A 12462-nucleotide genomic window follows, 5' to 3' on the forward strand; every position below is an offset into this window, starting at 1 on the left:
TTTGAGTTGGTGTTAAGCTGCAAATATTTTGCCACCGCATTATGAATGCAAAAAATGTACACATAACACTGTGAATCAGTATTAGGAAGGGGCGCCCTCAACATGTCCCTTCCAAATATGGAATTAAAAACCTAAACTGCGACTGAGTAACAAGTTAGTTACTGCATCACAGTTAATGCTTGGTAATTCAGAAAAAGCATTTTTGCGTTTGTAAACAGCCCAAATCACAGAATCAACCCTTTTTCGAACGCAAAAATGCTTCGTCCATCTAGCCCCTGGTGCTTGAATGAGCAAAAATTCTAAGGAGTCAACCAGCTAATAGAAGTGCCACACCGGGAGCCCATAGTTCCAACTTCTACACATATATACACATGCACACACAGTTGTACCTAGAGCAATAACTTTATTGCTTAAATGGAAGTACAAGTATCATTGACTAACAACTCGGGAATATAGCAGAATAGTGTCAGAATAACTGCATAACGATATGGTATCACAAATTAGATTCAAGAATCTGACTATATAGGGATAAAAGAAGGGTTATTCATACCGTAACAGATCTTGGAGAGGGTGTTTGAGAATCTGTATCATCAATTTGTACAACAGAAGTGTTCCTCCAAATCTGACTGCCAAGACAGGCAAGTATGATGTCTACAATAGCAGCAGTACTTGATATTGTATTCACCAAGTTACCCATTATAGGAGCACAGCTGCAAGAGGTGCAATCTTCTTGCCATGACAACAATCTTGTGGGTTAAAAATCTATTGCATTATATGTCAGGCAGCTCTAGGTGTCGATTAAATATCCTAAAATGTTGGATAGTAGTATATGTCTTGGATTCCAGATTGCAAATTACTGCAGAATTACCTCAATGTGTGGCATCTGCCTGCACAGTCGATTATTATATCTACTATTGGGATCTGTAATTCATCACATGGTCATCGGTTCGAATCCCAGTAATTTCACTCATCCTTTCATTCTCCTAAGGTCCATAAAATGGGTACCATTGAGCTAGGTAAAAAATATCTGTTATTCAACTTTATAGCTATATGTTACAGGAATGTATGCCTTGAAAATATATGCTAGTTACACTATGTTACTTGTAGCAGGATAGGGCAAAGTCTTCAGTAGCTTATCTCTGGCATGCCTGAAGTACCGTTGACAAATTCCGGTTAGCCACTAGACCCTTACACAGCAGAAATAATGTCTACGAAGTATGTATCTGCAGGGAAGGGCCACTTAATTAGGAGGGAAAAGACTTGCTACATAAGAAAAAGCTCCTGGAGGATGTAAAATAAGGCTGAAAGTAACAACAGCATACAGCACACACAACAACTAGGCTGAAGGGATTAAACATCTGTAGCAACATAGAAGAAAATCCAGGTACAACATTGTCACGGGGTCCAGTCCTGCCCCGTAACGAACTCTGAATCTCGGTTGCAGGAAGGACGCGGGCCCTTTAACAACTGGGAGCCCTGCGAGGAGGATTACCCTCCTCCGATGACGTGGTGGCCGTCCCGCCAATCAGAGAGCGGATCAGGTCCTGAAAAGGGAGAGCCGGAAGACGCCGTGGTGTGGATGGTGCGGAGCTCGCCGGCACCGAAGCCCCGTAGAGGAATCACCCACCAAGAGACCCGGACAACGGAAGGAGGACGAGAGCGAGGTACGGCGGAAGAGGAAGGCAGCGCGAGTACAAGCAGTCGGCTTTCCGACCAGGCGGACGAAGACGGCGCGAGGACACCGGAGAAGCCAGGAGGCCACCGTTCCCACGCACCGCCCAGCCACGCGCAGGAAGACGCGTGGCTACACCAGGTACGTGAACGTTTGCGTACCCTGTTACCCTTTAAACGGGTCGGGAAGGGGCAGCAGCGGGAAGAGGGTGGAAGGCAGGGGCACGGGGATTCCTGAGCACTCACGTGCACTCTTTGCGGTTGGTCTGCTTTCCTTGGTGACGGTAGCCTGTTCTCCCCTCACGCGTGTTGCCCTCACTCCCCTCCCTGACGCTATAATTTTGACTATCAGCTGTGAGCTAACAGCCACCTGTCTTTCTTTTGTTTTGGGGCTGGCGAGAGCGGCAAAGAAGCAGAAGACGGAGACGCGCTGGGAAGACCTTCCTTTTATTTCATGGACCTGCCGCCTAGACTTTGTTGTGTAGTTGTGACTTATGAGAGACGCTGACTCTGTGTCTAAAATAAACATCCATAGACCCTCACTACCTTTTGGGCTCATTTTCTTCTTGTGCACCCCTAAGGTGACAAACATCTAAGAGAAACAGAAATAAGGCAAAAATAGAAAAACGGGGGGGGGGGGATAAACGACCCACACAAATATTCTGACTGCATTATGATGCAGAGAGGAGTTGGTGTTGTCTCCTTAAACAGTGCTATACAGAAAAAAGGAAGAGGAAGCTTCCAACAAGAAGTATGGCCGCCATGATGGGATGGTCACAACTAGATGTAATGCTTCAAGGTAATCATGAGAAAATGGTATTCTAGAAAAAGGGGGAGATATGAAGGGAGGTGAATTCTAGGTAGCACTCATCTAGAATTTTTACAATGCTTATCTGTAGATGCCCAAGATGACCCCCAGAGATTTTGTGCACTTCTACAGGTATCACATACCAAGTAATGAGGTGCCACATAAACCACTAGGCAATGACGGCGAAAACAAAGGAGACCGTGGCTTCACTCAAACAACATGAAGGCAACGAAGACACTGCAGGCACGAAACTTGAGCAACAATTACTGTCAGCACGCAACAGTGAGATGCGGTGAATCTCTTCTGCACCTAGTGTGTACGTTTGACAGAAACCGTGCGTCCCACAAGATTGACAGTGTAAAGGCACAATAGTTGAAGATCTGATTTGCATTACGTCCAATATGGTCTGCATATTATTCTGATAAAAATGACGGGGACACCATAGCTACTAAAAGCGATGAGAGCTCCCACCACATTGAAGATTAGGTTCATTATATTCATAGAGCCAACCAATACATGAATCATGCACTTTCTCAAAAACTTTCCCTAAATCATGTACTTTCTCAAAAACTTTCCCTAGATGCTCATACATATTAGTTGCGAATTTAGGTGGCCCTAAAATAATCTCCAGAGGATGTGAACAATTATGTAACTCCTCCTATAAGACAGAGAATAATATCAGTTTAAGGATCAAATTAAATGTGAATTCGTAGTTTACTAGAGCCTTTAAATATAAAATGATGTTCTGTACTGACAGGTCCTCCGATGTGATTCCATTGATAGCGCAAAAATGTGTCTTCAACCGCAAAAGGATGCCATTTATGTAGTGTCTGCAATGTGCACAGACATTTCATTTTAGTATTTAACAGGTCTTTTGAACATTAAGCAGCAAATCTTCACATTCTGAGGTTATCAGTTATCCGGAAATGGAAATGTCAGGGAAATGGGAAAGAACAGTTAGGGATAATCAGAGTGAACTTGAAAGAAAGTAGGACTGTAAAACAGATGAGGAAGGGAGAGCATATACTGTGTCCAACTGAAGAGATCAAGAACTGTGATGAAAGAGTGGTGGGTCATTTTCTGGCAGAGGGGTCAGAGGGAACAAAGAGTAAACTGCTCATCAAATGAGGAAGATGGATGTCAAGCACAGAAGACTAGGGACTGTTGGGGTTGTATGAGAAAACATTAAGCACTGGAAGGGAGAAAAGTAGTAAGAGAAACTTTTTGGCACAAACAAAGGTGGAACTGTAGGTCCAAAATATAGTATGAAACACAAATAAGTTCTAGTCTGTATTCACATTCAAATTTTAAACAATAAACAGCTGAATACCTTGTGAATTTTGTAGATGAGATCAGGGCGGGTAATGCTCAGAAGATCATTATTTCCTTTCAGTGGTTTGGGGTGGTGCTTAAATTCGGGACCCTGAAAATCTGCTTCTGTCAGAGTGTGCTGCTGAATCATGGTGCCCATGCCACCATCCAAAACCATGATCCTCTCCCGTAAAATTGATTCAATTTCATCTTTCAGGCTCAAATGGCTAGCTGTAAAATATACAAAACAAAGAAACATTCAAAACTTGATTTTTTGTGAACAATTTCCTTTATAATTAGATTGTATGTAACTTTCCAAATATTTTTTGAGTGTCTGAGAATCACAATTCTGCAAAGCAATCAATCTTAACTTGCAAAACTGTGAAATATGATTAGATCAGATAATTAACAGAAAATACCCTGATCTTGAACCTATAGTTTGGACCTATCTAAAACCTGTAACTGGTACCAGTGAGAAGGTTTCATGAAACTTATTTGCGGACTTCACAGGATAATGGCAGATGAAGGCAGTAGGTGGTGACCCAGCCTGCATCGCTACTCTTTCTTGACCATGTATGATATATCTATAAGCACAGCATGAATGAAGTTTAATCTCAGCTTTATAAGTGTTCCGTAGTGTGACTCTCATTCTTTGTCTAAGATACCATAAGTATGTAAGAGGAGGTATTCATTCTAAAATGTGCACACAGATGCAGCAGGATTTGACTGCATCCATTTCTACCAAAGAGCACACCAAAGTCAAGCACTGCAAGCCAGCCAACAATCAGGTTTCAAACAAGCACACTTTTAGATTAAAACCATTTAAGGGTGCCGTTGTAAGTAAACTAAAGAATATTTTGATAAGACTTTGAATAGAACATAGATAAAACATCTAATTGATAAGCCCCTGGTAGGAAGTTCATTATCTAGGTGCAGTCCAGTTTACCATCTAAAAACCATAAAGACAAAGAATACATAATAAAGAGCACTGGCAAATCCAATAGGTCTCGCATATACAAGAGCTATTGGTTTTGGCAATGTGTTTTTTGCCACGCTGGGCACCCTTGTGGCTGCTGTTCAGCGCGCTATTGTTAGTGGCAGGGAGTGGGGTAGATAGGAGTGGTGTACACTGGGGTAAAGTGGAGTGGGGTATAAAGGGGTAGATTGTAGTGGAACAGAGTGGGTAGAATGGAGTGGAGTAGATTGGAATTGAGTGTGGTGGAGTGGAGTGGGGTAGGGTTGATTGGAGTGGAATGGGGTAGAATGGAGTGGGGTAGATGTGAGTTGGGTGGATTAGGGTAGATTTGAGTGGAGTGGGGTAGAGTGGAGTAAGGTAGACTGGAGCGGGCAGAATGGAGTGGAGTTGGGTAGATTTGAGGTGAATAGATTGGAGTGGGGGAGATTGGAGTGGGGTATAGAGGGTGGGGTAGGTTGAGATGGGGTAGAGTGGTGTGTGATAGATTGGGATAGAGTGGGGTGTGGTAGATTGCGTTTCAGTGGAGTGGGGTATAATGGAATGGAGTGGGGTCGATTGGGTGGCATGCAGTGGGTTAGAGTTGAGTGGGGTAGATAAGGGTGGTGTGAAGTAGGGTAGATTGGAGTGGGGTAAATTGCGGTAACCTGGAGTGTGATAGAATGGTGTGGAGTGGAGCGGGGAAGATTGGAGTAGAGTGGGGTAGATTGGAGTAGTGGGGTAGATTGTAGTGGGGCAGAGTGGAGTGGGATAGATTGTAGTGGAGTGGAGACTGGAGTGGAGAAGGGGTAGATCGAGGTGCGGCGAAAATGGCATAAATATTCAACTTGGCTGATAAAGGGTCCAAACGGACATTTTGTGCATGCAACAGAAAATGTCAGGCTACCAGCAGTAGGTCCAGGACTCCTTTAGCAATCATTAGCTGCCATCTGCCTCAAAACTGTCATTACTGGGTTCCATTAAATACAAATTATCCTGAGAATACAATAAACCTGATATTATCTACTTCCAGATTCATGGCATAACTAAATGATGCGAAGGAGAATGTGCCAAAGCATAAACAAATCTATTAAATTCTCACTGACTGTCTAATAACCTATGCCTTGGTGAGGGGCGGAGGGGATCCGTTATTCGGATGCAACAAGCATCATATATGGATTCCCTCAGAGATCTATACTTTTATCTAGCCACTTCAAAACATATTTGGCCTTAGTGCCGTCCACACTAAATGTCCTCATTTGTTCACACTTCTATGTAGGTGACAAAATGATCTACCTTAAACTGTAGGGAGGGTTATGGAACAACTCAGTTGGCTGATTAAATTAACCTAGATGCAATAAAACTGAAATTGCCTTAATGGCCAAAAGTAAGAATTTCAGGTGTGTTGGTCCTGCCCACTGTTACCCAACTCAAATCAATGAGTTCACTGCAATTCCAGTCCAGAGTATAAATAATTTGGGAGTCATCTTCGAAATAGATCTCTCCTTTGTCCCCCATGGTGAACCTCTGAAGTGTACCTTCTCCCATAGGGAATCGATTTAGGCCATGCTCTCCATCCTTGCATTTCCCAAATGACAACTTCAGTCATAGACGTGATGTATTTGTGATTGGAATATTGTAACAGCATCCTGACTTGGCTTTCCCAGCACATGCTAGAAAAGCTGCAAAATCAATTAGCACTGCACATTTGTGGATGAAGCAGAAGATCAAATCACACCAGGTCTCAAATCATTCCTCTGGCTCAAATAGATCCTGCCTTAAGACTCTGAATCATCCACAATTTCTCCCATGGCTATGTTACATTTTAATCATCTAAAGTCTTCCAGCCCTAACAACTATTTCAGCACCTACGACCAGCCTCTGAAAACTCACAAGCTATCAGACCAAGTCAACTGAGAAAATGTTTGGGGCAAGATGTTTCCAAATACAAGGCCTGACCCTTGGAGCTCCCTTATTTTCTCCTCGAGACTAGAAAAGATAACTCAAATCAGAAAAGTCGTGATAAGGTCTCTTCCATTCAGCATATGGAAAGCTACCTTACGATCAGTTTAGACCACCCACATCCTCCTGATGTATGCAGGAGGCCTTGCAGGTTTAATCTTTAAAGGCGATTTCAACAAATGATACTTGCATTGTGATGTCTACAAGGAGATATTCAAGGACTGACTACCATTACTAGAGCATGTTTTGGCAAATCAAATAACTAAAGATAATTTTATCAATAAAGAATAGCATATTTCTCTTAGTCAATGCTCAGATTCAATCTCTTCTTGACCATGGAGACTTGATATATATGGCTCTTCCACACAAACTGATAAAAATATTATAACTGGTTCAAAAGGCAGTAGCCAGAATTCTGATTGGAACCAGGAGAAGACAGTATTTATTTTCCCTTAGATTACTTTTTAGGCTCTCGATCCTCCTAGACATTCTATTTAAAACATTAGTTATCATTCTTATTGGTCAAGACAAAGTGCCTCTGCAGAATTCATGGCCGCTACATTGTTACGTCACACACTACAATGCACCCTACTTTCAATAGGACAAAGACAACTTCAAATCTCTAAAATAAGGACTGATTAATTTGGAGACAAGGCATTTTCTATAAGTCTTAGAATAATCTCCCACTTTAACTCCATTCACACTTCCTCCATTCAGGGTTTTCACAGACAACTGCTTTTTAATTATTATATTTTAGTTACCAGAAACCTGTGGGATTTCTTTTATATTTTCTCTGTTCAGTGTTTGGTTTGGGTGGCACTCTACAAACATTAATTAACATAAAATATCTGGTACAAAACAGCTGCTTTAAAAGGGTGTTCTCCACGTTTGTTATAGCTCAATCCTACTGAAGTATTCTGAGGTGGCACTTTTCAGGTCTTGCCTATCAGGCTGTAAGGTTGTGAAAGAATTATTGACAGATTACTAAGAAACTTAAAGTGGGCTTAGAGCTCTCTCATTGCGTGCCACTGGTTGGCTTTATTAACAATCTCATTTGCTTGCATTTTTGTTTGTTGTAATGCTTCTTGTGTTGTTTCTCCCTTGGAGCATAGCCTCCTTACCATCCTTTTGATCTCCGGACTTGTCACTTTCCACTGCTCATTTTCAGGGAACACTTTTTTAAAAATTTTGGTTAAGCAGAGTATGTATTCTCCTCATTTTTAACACGCATGATTCTCCACCCCTTCCCCACGCCTTGCTTTTCTCGCTCCCTCGAGTGGTGCTCTTTCTCTCTCACACATGCTTCTTTCTCACCCTTTGCATACCGTGATGTACTCACTCTCTCTCTTGTTCACTTCTCCTTTAAAGCAAAGTTGCACTTTCCTCTGTGGGCTTCTCTCCCCCAAATGTTGCACTCTTTCTCTCATGAGCTGCTTTTCACCTCCACCCCACCTGTCTTTCATTTATTTTATTCTCTCCTGTTCATCCGTTACACCGTCCTCCGTGGTCCTATTTTTCGGAAGGACAGGCAGCAAACAACATTCCCGCCCTCCCTCACTTTTTTTTTTAAGTGCTTTTGTTCTACTTTAATTGCTGCAGAGCACTAGCAAAAATGGTTTTCCTGATGCTACGCAATATCGCCAAAAAGAACTGGCTGAACAAATAGGTCTAAAAGCCGGGAGCTATTGGCTTTGCCAGTGCTTATTTTGCCAACTGTATCACTTTACAAAAAGTCAAATAAAAAAAATAAAAAATCAGCTCTGGGGGAACAGGTAAAGTGGATGGAGCTGTTGGAAGTGACTGGGTATCAGTTATTGGCAGATGTCTCCATGGACACAATCAAGACATCAGCTCTGGTTGTGGTGTTAAAGATAGATCTCAGGTGACATGTGCATGTCCATAATATGCCAACAGATGCATCCGGGAAAGAGTCTGCTGTACAAGCATGACGTTGTATATGCTATACGTAGACAAAGTGGTGAAAATGTCTTTGGCAATTGAAAATATGCCCAGTTTTCCAGGACAAGTTGAACTCCTGGCCCGCAAACACAAGTCCAGGAATCATCCATCAAAGTCTCATAACAGGCCTCCTGTGAGCAGATCATAAGAATGTTCTAGTGGGTAGCTATGCTGGCATTTCATCAATACTGTGGTAGTTTGCAGGAAATCAGGCCTTTGGTCTCCTATCTACTGTAGGGCTTTAGCTAATTCTTACTTCTCAAAATGGTGCGACTTACTGCTTGTGCTCACATTTCCATTTGCAGAAATTCTGTTGGCTATACTGCTCTCAAAGACCTAGTTTTTGGTCATGCTTTCTTCAGCTAAACAACTAGTACAAAGGCTTGTCCAAAGCTTGTGTGTGGTTCTGTGGTATTTAAGATAATCGCTGTTTTCTGCCCAAAGTTCATTCTAGTTTCCATTTGGATCGTGGTATGCTGCTGCATATTTCTTTCCCTGAACCCATTTCTTAACAAGAGGCTCTACTCCATTGTTGGAACTTTCATCAGGCAGTGGGAATTTAATTACGGAAAGAATGTTAAGAGGTGGACACGTCCGGGGAGTTCCAGAAGGGATCGCAACACCAGTTCCCATCCTCATCATTTGGATGTGGGTGATTAGAACAGTATATGATCTGAAAAAATAATGTTTGGGTCGGGACCGACTAGAAATGTATGAGCATCTAGAGCTGAGGGTCTAAGAGTTCTGTTGGTGCATATCTGCCAGAAATTATGTTGCTCTTCTACACACTTTGAGAAATGTTGCTGATAGAATGTAAGAGAGATATCACAATGGATTTGAGGAGACGGTCTTCATTTTCACTGAATTTGATCAAATATATGACAGCTGGATTACAAATACTGTTGTTGATAAATATGTTATCTTCTAATATATGTGATAGATCCTTTTTCCCCAGCCAAATGGTAAACACTACTAGCAGTTCTAATAACCGTTTAGTGATGGTACAGATGACATTTAGAAACATATGGGGGAATTTCTGATTGAGAACAATTTGTTTTTTAATGAGATTAAGCATTTATACATGTGTAATTTAAGGCAGACCTTTAATGGGTTGCTGGGTAAAGAAAGCATGGTAAAGAAGGAAATATATAATGTAATCAAGTCTCACACATTCAAACAACCGACCTGTCAAACTTTATCATTAATCATAGGCATGACTCACGGACAAACACAGTTTCCATTTAAAAATTGTTTTGCATTACTGGGCAACACCCTGTTTAAGTTTTAATAGGGATTTCGAAATATTTTATCTTGCTTCTATATGCTTTTTTACTGGACCGAGATTATTCCAGGTTCAAAACTAAGGCAGCAAAAGAGAGGTTCATGTGCAAGGAAGTAAAGCCGAGGAGCTTTAAAAATGAAACGGGCAGCACTGATTATCTTAGAAAACACAAACATACACACACTGCATTTAAACAGGCTAGATTAACGGGTTTAAAGTTTGTACTATACAGGGCTTGTATAACATTTCCAATCCCAAATTAGATGTGGAGAATCAGTGATTCAAGAACTCGTTGATGTCCGTTTTTATAGATTTTTACAGATACATAAAGACAGAAAACCATGTTTTCTCCAGTCTGCGCTTTTTTAAAATGTGGATAAAAACGGAAACTGGGTTTCTTTTGGAGTGATTCTAAATGTGGTCAGTCATGACTGCCAGGCTAATAGGTGTATGGATTGGCAGGTAAGTGAGTTGAGAAAAAAAAAAGTACTTTTAGTAAACAAGCTTAAACAGCACTGAACCTGTACTAAATATTAACTAAAAGGGGCATGTTTTCATATAAATGCCTTGATTTATCACTTAGTTTTTCCTATAATTGAAACCTGTCAGGCATTCAAGCATTAGTGCACATTTATTGGTTAATAAATGTGGAAAGATACTAGCTTCAGGTTAATTTTTCACAAACGTCAAAACAAATATAGATAAATACAGATAAAACTAGCAAAAAACTAAATATGGATAGATACGGATAGAAATGTCAAAACAAAATACCATAAATCTGGGAGCCCTATCTTATGATACCTGGGGCCGTATTACAATAAGCGCTTGGGGGGGCAATGGGTGTTTGCGCTCTCTTTGAGCGACCTCTGAGCACTCTGGTATTATAGAAGGGGCACAGACACTAGGGCGTCCCCTTCACTAATACCGATAGCGTTGGCGCACTTAAAGCACCAGCGCTACCTTCAGAGGGTGTTCCCTCATTTGCATAGGGATGTGCCCTATGCAAATGAGGGAATTCCTTTGACTCTGCACCCGCGCCATATTAAAGAAGCGGGTGCAGATGCAAAGAAGCCCTCTGGAGGTGCACTGACAGTGCTTCAACTAAAAGATGGCACACTTTCAGTGTGCCCCCTAATGGCAGCCCTCTGGCAGGGGGAAAGGGGGTCCTATGGACCCCAAGACATCCTCTTGCAGGACGGTGCAGTCGCGGATGTAACCCAGGAGGGCCACCAGGGGAATGCTAGGCAGGTAGGGTCCAGTAATTGCTTGATTAGTGGAAAGGGCACCCTCCCAGTACTCCGCCACCCTCAGACATCCCCATGCCAGATGTATAAAGGTGGCCTGGGTGATGCGCATCTCAGACAATGTGCACCTTCGGTGAGTCCCATTTTGAATTGTTGTGCCAGGGTGCAGTATAGATGGTGTAGAAATCTAAAATGTATCACTGCCAGCCTATAGTTGGGTACAAGGGTTGTCGTCTGGCTACAACAGTAGGACCATTGTGTGTCGGTGATAGGTGGGACTGTATCAGACATCCATGTGGGGCAAGCGGCCAGGGTGGCTGCCAGTTCAGAGGTCTGCATGTGGTGTAGAGACAGGAGACAATCCTGCATGGTGATGGATTTGTAAGCATATGCTCAAGAGCTGCAAGTGTCTGCGGAGGAGCCGAGAATATTTTGTGTAGTGCACGACATGCAGCTCTGAGTTGATGGTATAAAACCTGCCCAATGTCTTGGGGAGTGATGTGACAGGAGCCCTGAAGATTGATATGAATAGATCTCTCGAATAGAGGTCAGAGAATGTCATTAGATTTTGTCCTCGGGCACGCACTTAGGCCGCGTCCAGCAAGAGTGGCAGTTGCATGGTGGCTTCCTGGTAGAAGTACATATGAGTAAAACAATAGTAGTGGCAACAAAGTGTGGTAGCACAGTAGTAAATTCATGGCATATTTTAAATGTGATAGATTAATATTTTGAGTTATGTTTTAATGTATTTTGTTAGCTCATAACAGCTAGGGTGTGCTAGTAGTGTGCAATGTGGTTCTGAGAACAGTGATACCCAACTATGGTCTTTATTACAATGAACCTGTAAATTCTGATGGGCCCCATATCTGACGTTAATGGGACCATAAGAACAACAAGTTTTTGTTTTTCACACCAAGATTTCGGCTGCTTACAGCAGCCAAACCCCAATTTGAAAGACTGAGAGAAATAATACGGAAATCAGTGCAGAAATACCAATTTTCATGTTATTTAAAAAAAAACTATTTATCATTCATGTTATTTCTCTGCTACCTGAATTACTGTGACCCTTGATAATGGTAACACCAGGGCAACTGGAATTTTTAAGGGCCACTAGTAATCAAGGCCTATGTGTTATCTTGCGCAACACAATATCTGTGTAAAACCAATATGGTCCTGGTCAAGTATGGTTGTATTTGATAACATTTGAAGACCGCGCCTCCCTGATATACCTGGATATATCTTTCACTCCTGAGTTTACATTATGAGAGGCTAC

At 42.0% G+C, this 12462-nt stretch overlaps 1 protein-coding gene across 1 annotated transcript in view; it reads right to left on the reverse strand.

Moving 5' to 3' along the window:
* Positions 1 to 12462, reverse strand: part of MTR (5-methyltetrahydrofolate-homocysteine methyltransferase) — a 454402-nt gene that overhangs the window by 396203 nt on the left and 45737 nt on the right. Inside the window, exon 2 of the mRNA XM_078648574.1 lies at positions 3810 to 4021. Within this exon, the coding sequence (XP_078504700.1) occupies positions 3810 to 4021 (212 nt within the window). The remainder of the gene's footprint in view (positions 1 to 3809; positions 4022 to 12462) is intronic.

Source organism: Lissotriton helveticus, chromosome 6 (assembly GCF_964261635.1).
Source record: "Lissotriton helveticus chromosome 6, aLisHel1.1, whole genome shotgun sequence".
NCBI lineage: Eukaryota > Metazoa > Chordata > Amphibia > Caudata > Salamandridae > Lissotriton > Lissotriton helveticus.